The 19,139-nt window shown below is 39.7% G+C and overlaps 1 protein-coding gene across 2 annotated transcripts in view; it reads left to right on the forward strand.

Annotated features, from left to right (window-relative positions):
- Positions 1-13,217, forward strand: part of SLAIN1 (SLAIN motif family member 1) — a 49,421-nt gene extending 36,204 nt beyond the window's left edge. Inside the window, exons 5-7 of one of the 2 annotated variants that reach the window (XM_054271641.1) lie at positions 5,634-5,798; positions 7,752-8,043; positions 12,003-13,217. In XM_054271641.1, the coding sequence (XP_054127616.1) occupies positions 5,634-5,798; positions 7,752-8,043; positions 12,003-12,078 (533 nt within the window). In that variant the 3' untranslated portion in view covers positions 12,079-13,217. The remainder of the gene's footprint in view (positions 1-5,633; positions 5,799-7,751; positions 8,044-12,002) is intronic. The other variant, XM_054271640.1, reaches the window with a different exon arrangement.
- Positions 13,218-19,139: the final 5,922 nt, after the last annotated feature.

The raw sequence follows: 19,139 nt of genomic DNA on the forward strand, positions 1-19,139 counted from the left end.
TATCTCTTGAGATCAGCTTGCTCACAACCTTTTATCCTGGCAGACAAAAGATATTGTAAATATTTTATGTAGATTTTAAAGTGTCCATTTTTATAATATGTGAAAATTGGAAACTTTGTATTTTGGATAAATTATTCCAGGTAAAGAAGGAGTTTATTATAATACAGTAAGAAGAGGTGGATAAAAAATAATGGTTCATGGAGTCGCATCGCATTCAGTCTGGTTAATCTTACTGTATATTTTCTATTTCCTTTTCATGTTGTTTTTTAAGTTTTTGGCTTGGCATAAACCTTCCTAAAAAAGCCACAGATACCATTCACTTGAAAAAATTCACTTTTCCAGAAATTACTAGTTATGAGTAACTTTCTCACCTATGCTTCAAAAATATTAGGGACATCATTGGCAGTTGCCCCATTTTGAAAGCTGCAGTTGTGGTTTCTGTTTGTTGGCTGGGTTTTTTAAGCAAACTCCAGGCAGACATAGAAGAGCAGCAGTACATTGTGTTTAGATATAGGTTCAGCATAGACTTATGAGGTGTTCTCTGCTCATAACCTCTCTTGCTCAATAAGAAAGGAAAAATTCTTTCTAGGAGATTGTTGCAGACTTTATTACAGAAAAGGAGTAAAACAATATTACTTTGCTGCCTTTGGATTATATTGAGGACAGTGATCAGTGGGAGAACTCATGGAAGGCTAATGGAAAAATCTTTAATTGGCTCTATCCGTGGCAGGAGACATATGCATGTGGAGCCAGGATGAGATGAAGTAATAATTCTGAATAAAATGGAGGTATTGACATTATTGAGAATGACATCACTCACTTAACTGAAGGTCTTGCTTTAATCTGTATCTGTGCTTTTACACACTGATGTCTCTGTTGTATCAGCTTGTGATTCCACAGACCATTAAAGTGGCCTTGGTGTATTTGGGATGTTACAAATGCTATAAACTGTGACAAATGTAATGCAGATACTCATCTCACGTCCTCAGAGATGAGGAAGAGAAATTAATCCCATAAAGTGAAGTTGTAATAGAGTCTACAAGAGAAGTTGTTACAGAGTCTACAAATTTATTAATGATTTCAGAACACACTCTGAATGTCTACATAATATAGAACATAATATTTAAAATCAAAAAGCACCGTTTTTTTCCTTATAGCTTTACCCTAACCTTTTTGTACATACAATACATGTAAAGCAGAATTGAACTTGCAGGATTTCTGTGAAAGATTTAAATATGTGTGAGAAACTGCTAAGGTAGCTCAGACAGTGATACAGATTTCTCTGAGACACCAATACTTCTGATTCACTGTATTACATTTCTGTGCTTTTGGTGAGGTTTGGGAGTCCTTTTGTTCAAATAAAACATTGACAACACTTGCGGAGAATAACTGTGAAGGAATAAACGTGTTTTAAGAGACTTCACTGTAGAGTCAACTTAAGCCCTCCCTGCAAGGAGAACCTCATTGGATGAGGCATTTTGGCGGATTGAAGATGATAGTGACCAAGGACTGCTACAGAAGTCCCCATCTGGCAGCCCACCAAGAGTGCACCTCTTCTGGAGCAGCTTTGCTCTGAGGACAAGGTCTGTCTGCGTGCTACATGGAATTAATCTTCGGCCAGTGATAGTATCGGGTCAGGGAAGGGAAAAGGAAAGCAGCGGTGGAACGGGGACAGCCACCAGGGGTGCGGGGATCAGAAGACAGAAGGCAGGTGCTGCCTGTTCTGGTGTCCTGCCAGAAAGAAGCTGGGCCCCTGATCCTGAGCTGACTTCAGAGAAGAAATAGCATCAGGGGAAGAACTTCCTGGCAAAAAATCAGAACTGAGGCAGCAGCTGGGTGAGAGGCGAACTCTTGTCTTCACTGGAATTCTGTGGAATGTTTGACAAGGAAGGGACGCCTTTTCTTGCCTTTTTGACCTGTTTCTAGTAGTAGTGAATACGATTTGTGCTGTGGGGTGACACCTTTTCAGTTGAGGGCATAGGATCTGTATTTCACAGTTCCTAACTTTTCTTGTGCTGTAGAGGCAGTGGGCTAATTCAGCATGGATGCCACATGTGGGGAAAAGTGTAAATATGCGGTAGGCAGTTCTACTGCAGATATGTGAAAGGGCAATGTATGCTGCCCAAAGAAAGCTCATGAAATTACAAGCACGTGTGTATATGCATGAATTATTCTTAGAAGGTGGTAAGAGCCAGGAATTATTAACTCCCCTTGCATGACCTATCCTTTTGTACATGTGAATTTTCTTCACATGTACAAATACCTCAACAATACAATGTCTGAAGGTCATAATATTTCATATCAAAGAAGGCTGGGAAAGGTGAAGATACACCTGTGATTCTTTATATGGCTGCATTCTACTTAAGCACCATATTTTTTTCAGCCTGAGTTATAGTTGAGACTCAGTAGTGGGTCACAGTAACAACTGTGGATGCTGTTGGAGATCATCAACTCCAGTCTTTGACTGACAACCACCTTGCCAGCTAGACCATGGCACCAAGTGCCACATCCCGTAATTTCTTGAACAGGTGTAGGTCCTTTGAAGTCTCTTACTGGTGTTACTATCCACTTCTTCCTAAAAAACCAGCTGCAAGCAACTGATGATAGTTTTAGGTTTGTCACTGAACCAGATTAGCGCAGAAGAGGTAGCAGAAACTGTAGCAAATTCCAGTGTTCATCGCAAACAGGATGTTTGAGCAAATTAATTCTCAACTGAGAATACATCTCTATTCCATCTCCTCTCTATTAATTTTCTTGTCAGTCTTAGGACAGCAAAGAGGTCTGAAAAGTGAAGCAGCTTGGAAAAATTTTTTTTTTCTTCTCATAAATTTTCAGCAAGTTCATATCTATTCACATCTCAGTGGCCTGAAATTATATTAAAATCACATAATTCCCACCTTCTGGTTCCATATATTAAGCTCACAACAGCCATCGTTTGATTTACAAACAAAACGTCTCTAAGACTCTTTCTACTGTTCTTAGGAGGGAAGCAGGTGACAGAACAAACTTCAAGGAGATGAAAGAGGATTGCATCATCCACAGAGATGAAAGCTGCAAAATGCCATCAAGGCGAATGTTTCTGGGTTTTCTCCAAACGCAGAACTGACCCGCTATTTTCATTGCTTTTCAGGGCCATTTATCTCAGCAGACACAAGGACCCATCAAAGAAGTAACACAGCTGCTTGATGGATGAGAATTTGCAGGTGCAGCAGGAATCTGCTGCCTGAGGAGTGAATGAATCAGCAGCAGAGCAAACTGCTGGAACAAGAAGGGACTAATGAACAGGAGGCAAAAGACGTGGCCACCCAAGACATGGAGGAAATCCAAGCTACTTCTGTACCTATTTTTCTGCTATTGTGGCTGCATCCACTGGACAGTTCAAGGCACAAATAATGCCTGGGCTGGCTGATGCAGTCTCTAAGTGGAAGAGCATGCAGAGTCCAAAGAATTCTGCTATACAACATGATACTTAAAAAGCTATTTTATGCAGTGCTGTCTTCCCTACCACCATCCTGCTGCTCAGACCTTTCTTTGCCAAGTTCTATGATGTTGAATTAGGATTTCAGGACCTAGGACTTTGAAAGGGTAGGCTAGGACTCCAGAATTAACTGTAGCTACAGACATCCCATACTCATGATTTTTTTGCCACTCTTGCCCAAGGATTGCATCACAGGGTGACAGTTCCCTCTTCAGTTTGCAGAATTCTTGAATATTTTAAAGATAGATACATACAGTAGCTGTATGGGCGCTATTGTTTGCATCCCCAGGACAGTTTTGGAAGCCTGATAACTGTTTTATCATTGTTACATCACTGACATTAATACTCACTACCTGGCTGCACCACAGTGGTGATCCCCTTGCTGTTCATTGCTGTACCACTGACAGTTTCAGTCAGTAGTTAGTCACTGAAGCACAGTTCTGACTTGTTTGGTGAAAGATTGTCTGTATTGTAGTTCTTTATTAGGATTTGACTGTATTCTGGATTCCAAGGATTCAAACCTTACATTTCCTATTCCTGCTGGAGATACAGCCTTTCTGTGACACAGGTTGCTGGAGTTATGTAGGCATCACATCTATTGAAATTACTGTCAGTGATTCCTAATAACTTGTATAGATAGAACTGTACTGTCACATCTTACTACTTTTCACTTGTTATCAGCTTTAAGGATTAGAGGACTTAATGATGGTGCTAAATAGGTTGTATATTTATGTGGACTGATCAACAGAGATTTCTAAATAAATCTGCAGTTTCTGTGAACTGAACTTACCCTTTATGAGCCAGGAGGTTGACCCATGCCAGCAGTTCCAAGGAGCGTGCTGTGTTGTTCCTGTGCATAAAACCAAAGCACCAGTCTGGAAATGCCCTGCTCTCTGTGGGAGAGAGCACTTGTAGCTGCTGTGACAAGACAAGCACACACCTGCTTTCTGTTGCAGTGTGAGAAGTGTCTTTCTGTCATCTGCCAGCCTTTGGAACCTGTGTGGAACAGGAGCTGGTGTCCTCTGTGCCGACCGTGCTGTGAGGGGTGACGCAGCCACCTCGGCAGGGCACAGCACTTGTGCTTCTGAACCTGGCCAAGAGGCAAACGTCGGTGATGTTGTCAGTGACAATTGAATAAATGCCCCTTGTTTTCCCACAGCAGTGCTTTACTGAAGTCTGCCATGCCACAGGACCAGGTCCTTCAGTCTGTGCCTTTCTCCCAGTCCCTTCTGATTGCACATAACTGAGTCATCTCCCTTTGGCCTGATGGCAGAAGAGACCAGAAGAGTTTTCCCTTAGATTCCCTCATGGTGGTGTGGTTGGGAAGATGCCTTGAGATGTCAGGAAGGTTTCAGTTCCTCTCTTCAAATGAGCTGGTGTGACTGGGATTGAGGATATCTTCTGACCACTTAAGACACTTGCTTAGCTGTTGTACCTGCCCCAAAAGCATCTGGGGCATTTGCAGCTTTCTTTTTGTGAAAAGCCCTACAAAAAACCTTACTCTGAAAATGCCTACCAAATCAGGTACCATAAGTGAGGTAGGAGGGAGAAACACCAGATTTGAAAATTCTTATATTGTCCCAGGGCTCCAAGCAGCTGAACAGAATCAAGACTTTGCAGTTTTTGCAAGTGGCTGCCTGCAGAAACTTAACATGCTAACAAGGTTAGGTTCTGAATGGAGTTACTTAGCATCTTACTGGCACCTGAAAGCAAGACTTCAGTCACTTAGGATAGATTTCTCACCTGTCTTTCGACATCCATAGAGTACACAGCTGTGTCTGACTGCCACTGCAGACTTGCTTTTGTATTCACTGCAAAGAAACAGGCACATTTAGGGCATGGTTCACCTGACCTACTTTACACATCTGTGTGAAACTCATCATTATTTATTGTTTAAATCCTTGCAGTTCTGCTAATGTACTGCCTATTGGTGTCTTTAAAATTACTTGTGAATAATCATGCTGTTACAGTAGACATAATGGTTCAATTTGAAAACTGTCAATAACATATTCATGTTCTTCTGGTAGAGCAAAACCTCTCTTTTTGTTGAAATAGTTTGTTATAATTCTGATTTTCTGCAGGAGTGATGCTGAGGCTGCTTGTGTTTGTTGGAAGTTCTGACCTGACTGTGGGTATTGTCTTTTTTTTGCTGCAGACAAACTCCGCAGAAGCATGCCTAACCTCGCTCGGATGCCAAGCACCCCCACCATCAGCAGCACCCCTGGCTTTGCTGGTTCTCCTGTCACTGTGAGGAATAGTCAGAGCTTTGACTCCAATTTGCATGGAGCCAGTAATGGGATTTCAAGGATGCAGTCGTGTAGTAAGTACCTGTGTTCTTCACCTGAGCACAAGAGATGGAGAAAATGGTAGAATACAAGTCCTGGTCACTGATCTTTTGTTCTATGAAAAATTAAAAGCAAACTTCTCTTTTGCACCACATTTTAATAAACTTCAGGATTTTCAAAGTTACTGTTTTGGAAAGCAAATTCTGCCAGTCTTGTTATTGAAAGTTGTTTCACTTTTTTTTTTCCTTTGCCCATTTATCTTGTGCTAGCATTAAAACTGAAATAATAATAATAAATAGTAATATTGTAGAAACACCAAAAATACAATTAATTCATCTGAGCTCACATTTTTAGTTTTCATACTACAATTGAAAACTGCTTTTCTTTGTAATTTATGCAATACTGGTTGTACAGTACTCTGTATAAACACTATCTTAAAATACATGACCTCTCTCCTGCTGAAGTTGAGCCACTTTCTTCTGAGGAAATGCAGTAAAAAGAGGGTTATATTCTCAAATATAATATACTTGTTGAGTGGGGGAATTAAAATTTCTCTGTAATTGGTTTAGTTTAGGTAAGTCCTTGATAGGGGGGATGAAGGGAGTATTGAATCTAGTAGCTGAAATATTAATTAATTATTAAATAGTGTGTGAGCAAGATAGTTCAAGATCCAAACCCATCTTTTCTAGCACAGTGATTAAGGTTCTTGAGTGGAAATGGGAGAAGTGGATTTCACTGGACACAGGCAGAAGCCTGTGGAAAAAGAGGAAGAAATAAGTAATTTGGGAAGAAGGGATTTAACTTATGCTCTCCATTTCCTGTGAGGTTTTGGAGGGAGCAGTTGGCAAAAGCTTGTTGCGGGTGTTTTCTTTCAAAGTTGAGCACAAGTTATAAATATCTTCAATTAAATTGCGTATTTTCTGGAAAATATTCTTGACTGATGGGTTGTTTGGTTGTATTTTTTCCTGCTTGAGTATGAGAATGGAAATAGTTCAGGTTTTCACATGGATTTTCATGGTTATGCATTGAAAATTTGATTTTGTTTATTATTTTAGAAGTACATATTTCTTTATGTGTTCATGCTCTTATATATGTGTGTGAGTATAAAATTCCATTTTTCTGAAATACTTTAAAAAAAACCCATTCATAGTAAGTGGCTGTGCTGGGGTATTTTAGAAGCTATGTGATGATAAGTGTACCATAACAATATATTGACTGTATAGTCTAATTGAATCACTCCCCTGCAATTTTTCCTGTGACTTTAAATTGTTTAAAGATGTCCTTTTTTCAAAGACTTGAAAAAGGATTGCTCTAAATGTAGTGTCTTAACTTATATGCTTCAGGCTGTTGACAGTGGACTCAGAAAGTGATGCCTGCCAAATGCACACCAGAGGGCAGGATTGGGTAGAAAAATCTATATATATAAAGCTTCTGGAGCTCCTAGCCTTGATTTAAAATGATGGTTTACATAACATCAGCTGGGGAATATGCTGTTACATTCAAGACCTTTTATAGCCTTTTTATTGTTTTTCTGCATAGAGCTTAAACTTCTGTGATGTTTCATAATGGTTTAATGCAATGTTGCTTTAGCAAGATGTGGTGGTTGCATGCCACCTCACAGAAATCAAAATCACCTAATAGTGACTAATTTATACCTTCAGCAGTTTCTCCTGTTTAAAGCTCTAAGTGCGTAGGTGGATTTAGTGTGCTTATAATGGCTAATTTAATCTCTTTGAGGGGAGGAAAAGGATGAATATGGACTGGGAATTTTTTTTCAGGATGGGGGTGGAACAAGATATTTTAGTTCAGTGCTGTGTTACTGGATATAGTATTGGATTCAAGAGGTTTTTCAGCAGTTTGTAAGCAGCAAGTAAATTGTATAATGGTGTGTTTATCCTTATTCAGATCTATCTTGAAATGAGCATTACTACCTGGTCTAATTTGTTGCATACTGACCTTGTTGCTTTGTTTTCTACCATTCTTCACAGTTCCATCACCGGGACAGCTTCAACACCGAGTTCACAGTGTGGGACATTTTCCAGTGTCTGTCAGACAGCCTCTCAAAGCTACTGCCTATGTAAGCCCAACTGTACAAGGGAGTAGTACCAGTAGCAGTATTCCAGTGTCCAGCAACTCACAGCTGTACTCCAACACTGGGATCCCCATGCCAAACAAGACTGCTGGTCAAGGCATCGTAGGGCGCAGTGCTCTTCCAAGACCATCGCTGGCCGTCAATGGGAGTGGCATTCCCAGAAGTAAAATTGCACAGCCAGTTCGAAGGTGAGGGTTACACAGGCCTCAGTCTCTGTGTAGATGGCTTAGGCCTAAATTGTGGAATTTTTTTACCTCCTGAATATGGAACTATAAAACAAAAGCTTCTGTCTCCCAGTGCTGAGTCACTGAATGGGTGAAGATGGCTTGCCAGAAGTAGTGATGGACAATGCATGCTGGTAGCCCATAATAATCTCTGATAATGGATAGTGTGTAATCACATGTGAATAGGAATGGATTGCCACCTGTCAGTAAGAAATCCAAACAAACACAAGCCTCATATCATTAACTGATGTGGCTTGCCTTCTCCCTGACTTGTGCCTACTGCTATTTCAGTCATGGCATGAGCTAATCTTAGAGTGCTCACATAGAAAGAGCTGCATCCCTGTTGTTGTAAATGGCAATAGTCTGTAAAAATGCAAGTTGTACCATTACAGCATTGTGAAAAAGGAAATACCCTGGATAGTACAGTCATGGGTTGAACCAGCATCTTTTCAATTCCAGCTGGGAGACAATAAGCACAGGGAATCCTGGAATATCACGTAGTTGAAATAAGCTGTACTGTAAGCAAATGCAAATTTTTGCATGCAAAAAAAATGAGAGAAATTCATCTTGAAATTAATTATTTTTAGAACAAGCAGTAAAATAGTCTTGAGGAAAGATGTGTTTTAACCACCTTATCATAGCTGGGAGTTAAACTCTTAGCTGCATGTTCTGTAATTAATAGGAATTAAGTCTTCTCAAGGAAAAACTTCTCTCAACTTGTGTTAACTCCTCCAGCTATTTCTTTGCATTGCACACATCCCTCCTCTTGTGAGGGCCTGCTGTGTGGCCACTTCATTTTCTGTTGGATGAACTGTCACTGTTTAGCTCTCATCATTTCTGTACTTTTCACTACATACTGGCTAGATCCAGAATAAGTTCAATTGTTCGCATTCTTTCTTTGGTTGAGTTACTTGGGGATTACACTGATGTGACTAACAACAGATTTGGACCAACTGTGGTGAAACTTTGATAAAGAGCCGTCAGGTTTCTTCTTTGATGAAGACTGTACCATGAGATTTCTATTATAACCTTCTTTGCTCTCAGCAGGAAGCTCTCTCAGTTAGACTTCTTTATAGCTAAGGGTTTTCTTTCCTTTTTTCTTTTTCCTTTCCTCTACTTCATGTTCTTCTGCAGAGCTCTTAAATCTTTCATAGCAACATGTAAGGAAGCCTTTCTGGGTCATGAAGACCAGTCCCTTGCTATTTTGTAACTTCTCATACAACAGACAATATTAAAGAAAAACAAAATTAAGGGGTTTCAGTGGGAGACTGAGACACTGTACTCTCAATACTGTTTTTATTAGAAGCTGATTCAAATCAGTAACAAAGCTATTTACAGTCCAGGAAGTCTGGGCTCCTGTCTCCTTTCCTACCAATGTGCCTTAGCAGCATCCTGTGTTGCCATAGAGCCAAAGCAGTGATGGTTGAAGATGGATGGTCTTGGCACTGTAGGAGTGCGGAGTTCACGGGACTTGAAACCCCCCAGGTAGACTGGATGTCAGCCTGCAGTTCCTCCACACCCTTGTTCAGTTTTATAGATTCATTTGGAAAAACACAAGTGGTTTCAGTTTTCATACAGACTTTTCTTGGAAGGAATTCGGTTGTTATTTTTTTTCACTGTGGTATTTTCTAATTAATAGCATTTCTGATTATCAGTTTAAGAGTCTTCTTTCAAACTTAAATTGTGTTTGTAGTCATGACTTGATTAAAAATAGGTTTTTGTTTTTTTAAATAAATCAAATGTTTAGGGAGAAGTGCACACTCAGAGCAAATATGTTTTCCTACCTTTGGCCATACTGTTAAGCAGCCAAGTTACTGGTATTTTAGATACATAAAATGGGTTCTTAGACACATTATATTGGGGTGGCATTAGGGAACTTTTGTATTTACTGCATAGAATAAAACACTGGCTGAGGGAGTGCTTTTAATAATTTGTAGTAAAAAATTATAATAGTCAAGATAAATAACTAAATATTAACTGGTTTTCTCCTTACCATCAGTGATTCAAGCAATGTAAAAGAATTGTGATAGTGTAATCCATCTCTTCTTAGCCTTAGAATTCAGACAGCACCTTTTCTTTTTTGTTCTTGTTGAGTGGATCCACACAACCCTCATCCCTCTCCAACTCCAGTTGTGGGGCTTCTTGCAGACCCCACCTTCCAGTTCTCTGTGTTTTAACCTTATGCAGTGTGAAGAGCAGCAGAGGGGGCAGCTGCCCTTTAGGGCAGGGTGAGCAGGGAGCTGAGTGGGACAGCTGGGCTGCCCTGGAGTGCCCAGCCTAGAGCACCACTGATGGTGAGCAGGGTCAGCCAACACTCCCAGTTTCCAGACAAGGCCACAGTGGTGAGACAGGTTCCAGCTAAAGCCAGAATGTCAGTCAGCAGCTAGGGTCTGGGTCGTGCCAGATACCAAGCACAAGTGTGGCAGGAATGTAAGCATACCTGTGGAGCCAGGGCTTGCTTATTCATGCTGCCTTGTACTGGAGCCGGTTGCTGCTATCCAGCTGGTGATGGAAAAGTAGAAATGCACTATGGCCCCTCCAAAACTCTGTTGTCTCAAATAACGTGATGTCATACCAACAGCTTGTGCTTGTTTGAAATGGATTTCATTGCTGGCACATTTTTCTGTCAGTGCCCTGTAGCAGAGATTCACCTCTGGATACATAGCAGTATTCTTACAAATTATTTTTAAGTTAGCTTTTTTTTTTGCCTTCTTTGGTTTGGGTTTTTTTTTTGAAGACTATTAAATATACTTTCTTTTTTCTCTGGAAATGAAAGCAGCAGTTGCAGAAAACAGCAGAGGCAGATTATGTTCTTAGTCTCAAGTAACTGGATTTACATCAAAGATAAATGATGCTGCACTGAAGTGGAGCTGCACAAAAGCAGCTTGGCTGAATCTAACTTTAACCAAGTGTTTTTACTTACATGCAGTGTTTTTGCTACTAGAAAAGCAGTGGTAGCAGAGAGTTGAAGCTGTTCTGTCGACTGACTTACCGACTGCCTGCTTTACAAGATATCTCTGCCTTTTACAGCAAAAAGCATTTGGAAGGGAGAGGAGGCATCAGTAACTTATAATAAAAGCAGAGTAATGTGAAAACAAGGCTTGAGGTCTGCTTTTATATGAAATAGAACACATTTTTTCAGCAAATTGGGGTGTGACATAATTATGGCTGTGGCAAATTAGGCACACAGCCTGCTGTGTTACCAGTAGTTAGATCAAGTCAGATGGTTGTTTTTCCTTTGTTTACTTTTACTTGAAATAGTTTCCTCAGTAGTACCTGGAGGGTTTGGAAGATGGTCAGGAAGTGTTTTTGAAGTTCTCGTTTATGAGTGAGAGATGCAGCCCAGGTGTGAGGGTGGTGATCCAGGGGATGATGAGTTCCCGTCAGGAGTTGGTGCTGGAACTGGTGGCTCTGGAAACACATCATCACATGTCTTGTGACAGATAAAAGAGGGTCTGGAGCAGAATTGGTTGAGTTCTCCAGCTGATAAAATTCTTTGTTGCTTGCACGGTGTTTTTACAAACTGCTGGTTCTTCATGAGCATGCTGAGCACAATAGCTTTTTGGAAAGTGTTTCCCATTAGCTCTCTGCTGCCCATAGTGACAAAAATATGTTTTTACTATCTTTATCCCTGAAAACGAAATCTAGCCATTTAGAGACATCTCATTCATGACTACAGTTATTCATTCAATTCCTTTTTAGAAATCTGTCATGCTCTTCTCATTGGAAGTGCCCTTAATTTCACCATAGATCTTTATATGTCCATTAATATGTAGCCAGAAATGCACCAGAGGGATGTCTCTAAGCAAGCCCCAAAGCCATTGTTACTGCATAAGTAAATGATGTGTTTTACCTTGATCTTTCACAGGAATTATGACCTCCTTTTCCTTTTTTTTTTTCCCCTTGTCATTTGGTTAATACAGTTTCCTTCAGCCTCCAAAGCCACTGTCATCTCTGAGCACGATACGAGATGGGAACTGGAGAGACGGCTGCTATTGATGAAGGATGCCCCTCGACAGTGGAGAACACATAATGTGGATTTCATTACCCAGCTGGCTGGGTAACAATGATTTGGAAAAGGAAGGTCATACAGTATTATTTTCCCCAGGATCTTAATGTGTAACCATCTAAAATGCCATGTCATTTTTAAAAAATGAACATCTTAAAGTCAAACACTAAATATTGCACTTAATCAGTTACCTGAACAGCTGCATTGTTACCAGACTAACAATGGCAGTGTTGGCATTTGGAACTGAAGAAATATATGTGTGCAAAATAAAGAATATTTCCTTGGAACGAACTAGGAGATTTTGCTTTTGGGCGGCTTTGCCATACTGAAGTTCTGAGATAATTTATTCAGTGTAAAGGCATCACACATTTTATTTTGAATTTCGGGGTACTTAAGTATGTGCTTGAATTTTTTTCTAGTGTTTTCAGTACATTTTATTTTGTATACTTAAGTTCATTTAAACTTGCCTGAACCTTGAACTACAGAGAGATAATTTAACTTTTTCTGTGCCATAAATGATATTTTTGGGGTAATGTACTTTTTTAGTGCTAGAAACATATCTTACAGAATCTTACCAATTGGCAATACAAAGCAGTATATTTATGTTGCAGAAGCACAAAAAAAAAGGTAGCATTCACTGGAAATTGCCATCCAGCTGGGTCAGCATGGTTTTGTTGGTCTATCACCATTTGTTGAATTGTTAATTTATTGTCATAGTGTTTTGTATTTAAATGGCAGCATAAATCACATTGCACTTACAAAAGGTACAGTGATCTCTAAAACTACTGTTGATTTTCAGTACTTTATTACAAAGAATAAAATTGTAATGTTTTATTAACAGTTGCTTATGGAAAATGAGTTTTAATGCAAATAAATCTTTTTGATAGATCTTTTACAAAATCCAGTTGCACTAATCAATGCTTTCTTATAATGGCATATGACTTAATATTTGATTACAACTGTGTATACTGCTGTTTTGGAATGTTTCAGGAAATAAAGAATCTATTTCAGCAATAATGCTGTTCTTCAGTGTGCCATGTAAGCATTGTGAGAATTTAGCTACTCACATCTACTTAGCTCCAGAAGTTTTTACTTAACTTTTATAAAGATTATGCTGGATTTTTGCAATTAGTAACTGAGTTACCTAAAAAATTATTTTTTAAATTGTGTTAGGAAGCCATGGTATGGCTAGAAGACAAATATGTATTATTCTCAAATCAATCTTACTATGATCTTAAGAGAGTTTTTCAATTTAATGTTCAGAGCATGCAAGTATGACTTGCAATGGGAAACAGAGATTGGGTACCTTTCACTGTGGCTATAGATTTGCTCTCAATTTTGCTCCACAGTTGCTTGAGGAACTGCTTTTCTGAAAAGGGCAAGCTAAAATAAAAAGCAGAGGGGAAATACTTGTGAGTAAAACTTTCATTGCGCTGAGAAGTGATATATACTAGTGCACTAGGATCTCTGCACAGCATAGCGTTGTTTAACAGAAATAAACAGGTAATTTTTCACACTGAAGTTCTTTTAATACAGTTTAAATCCTTTTTTTTTTTTCCTTTCCAAAAGAACAGAACTGTTGAAGAAAGTATCAAGAATAATCAAAAAAGAAATTAACCTGGCACAGGTAAGTATTTAAGCAGGAGTGTACTAAACACACATTGTTTGTTAGATGCTTTAATTGGAAGAAATTACTTTTAATTAAAACAGTCAATCATTTGTGTACAATCTGTGGTTGTGGTGGGGTTCAGAGGCAGCTTGGGGGTGCTTTGCCTTTTGCCTGTGGAGTTCTGCAGCTCTGATGGCTTCTGGTGCTAGGGATCCAGCATGATCTTCATAAAAGATGGATGAAGGCCTGCGGCAGTGATCAGTTTCTCATTGATGGCAGCCCTGGTCTGAACTGTCTCTTCAATTTGTTCCCTAGTGCCAGGATTTTACCACTGTTCCTACATTATCTGGGACACCACAGCACCACATTATTTTCAATTTTTGAAATAATTTGCAGCTGTTGTATTTAATACCGAGTTGTACACAAGAGGGCAGTATATACTTTGAAAATATTTTCTTTTTTGTAGTTAAAGCTGGTCTCTTTTCCAGGCTCTGAATATTATGAGCTCTTTGAGGGGATCCATTTGTTTTTCCCTTTTTAATTACCCTGTTCCCTTGTAACACATGATGTCAATATTTGGTAACCTTACAGCTTTTCTGTTCTAAGTGTTTTTGTCAAGTATCTGTCACATTGGATTCCATCAGGCTCTAGAAGGAAACCCAAGGTGTGAGCACCCGAATCTAGGAATCAAGAGAATCACGCTTGTTTCTACCACAGGCTGTGGTACTGCTGCTCTTTGCCTGTAGCTGGTGGAGCTGCCTGTTTCCCCTCAAATTTACATCACTGAACAGGGTACTACTGCAGTGTCACAGACTTCACCACAAGTCTCAGTGGGAGCAAACTGAGTGGAATATGCAGCACTAAGTCACTTCTGTCAGGCTCAATTTTATGAGAGGCAAAATCTCCTTCAGGGCAATGGAAAACACAGTTATCTTTAAAAATAAAGACTCAAAACTTACTTTTCGCAAGGAAAAAAATAATTTCTAAGTGTAAGGGTGCTTTCCTTTCTCTGTGGTTCTTCTCTTTTGGTCCATGACTGCAAATCCTGCTCCTGCATCCTTGTTGCTGCATCCCAAAAATTATGTATCTCCTTCAGTCCAAAGTGTACTCTTGTTACTCTTGGGCTCACTTCTTGAGCTACTGGGTGAGTCGCAACCTTTTTCTTGAAGGTCTTTTCCACTCTCTCTCTAGTCAATGGGAATAAAATCCCTGTACATCCAGTCTTTGAGCCCCATAATCTGGGGCATTGTCTTTGATTTTTTCCACAAGGTAATAGTCTGGTTAAGTTGAAGTCCTGCATTGAAGATACACATTTCTTTTTTTCACTCCTATATATGAAATTCATCCATTACCTCCTCACCTGAAGTAATCTTTGGCCTTGCAGTGGCTTCAGTATGTGAAATCTGTCCAAGGTAAAACTGCTAACATAATTTTTCTCTCTGCTTTGGCAATGTCATTGCTTTGACCATTTCATGTGTGTTGCTGATTTTCCCCTCTCTGTTGAAAATAATTTTTGTGATCTACTTGTACTCTTCTGTGAAGCCATGGACACTGTCCCATCCCCACTATTAGTTTCTCATTGAGTGTTGAAGTGAATTCCCACATCAAAGTCCATGATGCCAGCCTGGGTTGTGCATGCTGCAAGCAAAGCCCCTGCTAGCTCCTTCTGTGTTGTCCCTCACTGTAGGGGATCACTGGGCATCTCCATTTTTTAATTCACCATCAAATCCTTCTGAAAAGATTTTTTTCTTTGTCCCAATACCACTCAAAGCAGGACAACAGTTAAATGGTGTGTGTTGTCATCTTTTGCTTTTAAGCCCATCATTTAAAATTTGACTGGTGATTATAGCTGTACCTGAACTACAGATTGTTGGAGACATAGACTGCTGTCTTTTTCCTTTGGATTTTTCAGGCATGAAGCCCAGTAGGATTTTGGGCCCACCATTACAATGCCTTTGTACTAATACACACACTAAAAATCAGCATTTTCATACAGAACACACTATTTAAATATCCTGTGAATGATGGGTGAGGTTTCATAATTAAAAGGATTTGGGGTAGTAGCACAATCACTCTTGAAAGCAGATACGTGGTTTTAATTTTCAGGCATGACTTATTAATTCAGAAATACTTGTTAAAACAGGAGATGACTAAGCCTGGGTGACTTTCCCTGTCACTGAAAGTGAAACGGTATGTTCTGCTTAGTCTGATTTAATTTTCCTGTTTGACCAGCCCATTTACTCAGCCATCTTTCCCCCTCATCAATATTTCTACCTCTTGCGCTCCCAAGATTCAAACCTCATGATCTCTCAGTGATTACACATGCTCTTTGTGGCTTGTGTGGCTATTGCAGTTCTTGACCATCCACCTGCAGATTCCCACCCTGCTATTCTGCTCCTTACTCTCCAGCCTGGGGAGCAGTGAGTGCTCAGTGTGCTTCTGTCTCCATGGGTGGGACTTTCAGCTCTTACCTGCCAAGGTAAGCAGTTGTGCCTAATCTGAATGAATGTCTGTGAGTAGGGGTCATACCTCTGCATCTGGATGTGACCCGGCTGCCTGGATGTTGCAAGGGGAATTCAAGGGATTATCTTTGACCTAAAGAGGCCCTAGAGGTGCTGTTTCTACATGTGCAGTTCAACAATAGTTTATATAAAGTATTCCATGGAAGGAAGGGAGTGCTTAGATAAGCTTATTCTTGAAACCTCATTCCTCTTTTAAATAAGCATTTTATTTAAGCCGTAATTGTTTAGGTGACTTAAGCATTATGAATCCCTTACCTATAAACAAACAAGAATCCTTTGGTACCCAAATGTTGATTGTGGCATAATCATGGAATGGTTTTGGTTGGAAGAAAGTTCAAAGATAATCTAGTTCCAGCACCCCCACCACAGGCAAGCACACCTTCCACTAGGCCGGGGATCTCCGAACCCTGTCCAACCTGGCCTTAAACATTTCCAGGAATGGGGCATCCACAACTTCTCTGAGCAAGTATTCCCATTCCTTAACACCCTCAGTGTAAAGAATTCCTTCCTAACATCTAATCCAAACCTACTCTCTTTCAGTTTGAAGCTATTCCCCCTTTTCCTTTCCCTATATGCTCTAGTAAACATCTTCAGCTTTCTTGTAGGTTCCCTTCAGGTAACTGGAAGGCCACAATTGAGTTACCCTGAAGCCTTCTCTTCTGCAGCCTGAACAATCCTGATTTTCTCAGCCTTTCCTCATGGGAGAGGTGCTCCATCCCTCTAATCATGCTGCTGGCCCTTCTCTGAACTCACTCCCACAGGTCCATGTCCTTCCTGTGCTGGGTCCCCAGAGCTGATGCAGCCCTGCAGGTGGGGTCAGAGCAGAGGGGCAGAACCCCCTCCCTCACCCTGCTGGTCACACTGCTTTGGATGCAGCCCAGGGTACATGTTGTTTTCTGTTACTTGGCCAAAGGTTGTATTCAGTCATCTTGGAGGACTTTTCCAACCTTGATGATTCTATGATTCTTGGTTAATTCTTTAAAGAAGTAAACACATTTCTTAATTCCTGCATTACCTTTAACAGGCATATGGTATGTAGAAAAGCAGCTGGTAGTCTTGTTTTTCACTGGTTCATGTGAACAACAGACAGACATGTAAATTTGGCTGTCTGAACCATGGTAAGAAGTTTGGACAATGAATGGTAGTTGAACTTTAAACTTTTTGCAGAGAAATACTTCAAAAGTGAACCTATCTTGACCTTTTGGAAGTAGAGAGAAGTTCAGTATCTAACACAGTCAAAAGGAATGCACATTTCCCAGATGCAGATGTCAAAATTGTATGAAACTATGGCTAAATAGGCAACAGAAAATGTTCACAGACTATTAAGTGACTTGTACTTGAAAAAATATATAACAAATACACAAAAATGAAGGCAATTCTGTTAGGTATTTGTTGCTGCTTTACTCAGTTTAGCTTTCTTTGAAGAGGGATTGAACATCTGAAAGAGACTGAGCGTGTAAGTTGTTTTTGTGGCTGGTCAGAAAAAAAGCCTTGTGGCTCCTAGCCATGGAGTAGACTTGGCCATGCAGTGTGGATCAGCAGGACAGATCCATTGCTCTGCAGTAGCCTCATTGTTTCCCAGAGCACAGGTGCCCCCTGCACAGCTGGCACCCAGATGCAGCCCTGGCTGCCCACTGCTTTCTATGGAGGTTGCAGAGAGGAGACATTCCTTTCTTGCTAAGATTGAGTGCTTAAAAGAGTCTGATTTCTGGGGCAGAGTCCAACAAGACACTGATACTCAAACATGTTATTTTTGTTCTGTGAGCATAGCTAAAAGATAATGTTTTGCCTTTTCAGAGATGATCTTTCTGCTCTGTAGAATTCTTTCACTATGCTCATGCATTTGTTGTTGTGGTTTTCTATTTTGACTAATATTTTTAGTTAGAAATATTAAAATAATGTTTCTTCTGTGTTAAAAAAAATTGAAATAATATTTCTTCTTTGTTTCTGTTCACTTCTTGCCCCTGACATTTCTGTTGTTCCCCTAGAAAAACAAAATATTCTTTTGTCTTTGTGGCCAGACATATAGAAAGAATGAGCCTGTGGCCAAATTCCCAAACTGAGCTCTAGCAATCCAGCCAACCCTTAATACTTTGCAGTCTGCACGCAGATGTTGCTAAACAAGGTATATTATCTGTATCCAAGACTGAAATTTTCAGTAATGGTAGAAGCAGCAGATAACATGATGAGGATGTCAACTAAAATACACCTAATCTGAAATTTTTGGAACCATTTGTTTTGCAATAATAGAAAACAGAAAAGGTACTTCTAATGTTTCTTTTGCTTTTCAACCCTTCCTGCAGGAGGTTATACTACATTTTTGGAACCCTTGATACATGCTTTTTCTTTTCCGATGAATTTCATTGAGCCAATACAAATGTGTTGAATTCAATTTTAGCAATATGTTTAATGAATACTGACCTCTTTAGGAGACTTACATTATTTCTAGAACTGAAACATTCCAATAGCTAGCATCAGGGTATAATACAGTTTCTTTACATAATGTTGCCAATATCCCATTCAGTTCCTTTAAAATATAAATAATTAAAGTCCAGGAACTCAGAAGAAAAAAAATAATTAGAAAAACTGATATTTTTTTAAGCCAAAGAAAATCATAAAAATGTGTTTTGATTTAATCCATGTTTTTCTAGGCAGTCACTGACTGCAGTAAATTATGCAGGTCTGGGTAGGTAATACATATTCAATGGAAAGAATTTTTCTGTATATGAAAGAAGGAAAAAAGCATCAGACAAAAATGTATAGCTTTATCAATGGCTCACTCTTCACCGGATCTCAATTCACATTAAGCAACCTACTTCTGCCTCATAAAAAGGAACACTTCTAGCACCTGATCCTTTCAATCAATGAGAAGCAGCATTGATGATACAAAATGGGTCCCATCCCACTTAATTTACAGATG

Source organism: Melozone crissalis, unplaced genomic scaffold (genome assembly GCF_028551555.1).
Source record: "Melozone crissalis strain CALT ecotype California unplaced genomic scaffold, PUWL_Pcris_2 ptg000013l_1, whole genome shotgun sequence".
NCBI classification, from domain to species: domain Eukaryota; kingdom Metazoa; phylum Chordata; class Aves; order Passeriformes; family Passerellidae; genus Melozone; species Melozone crissalis.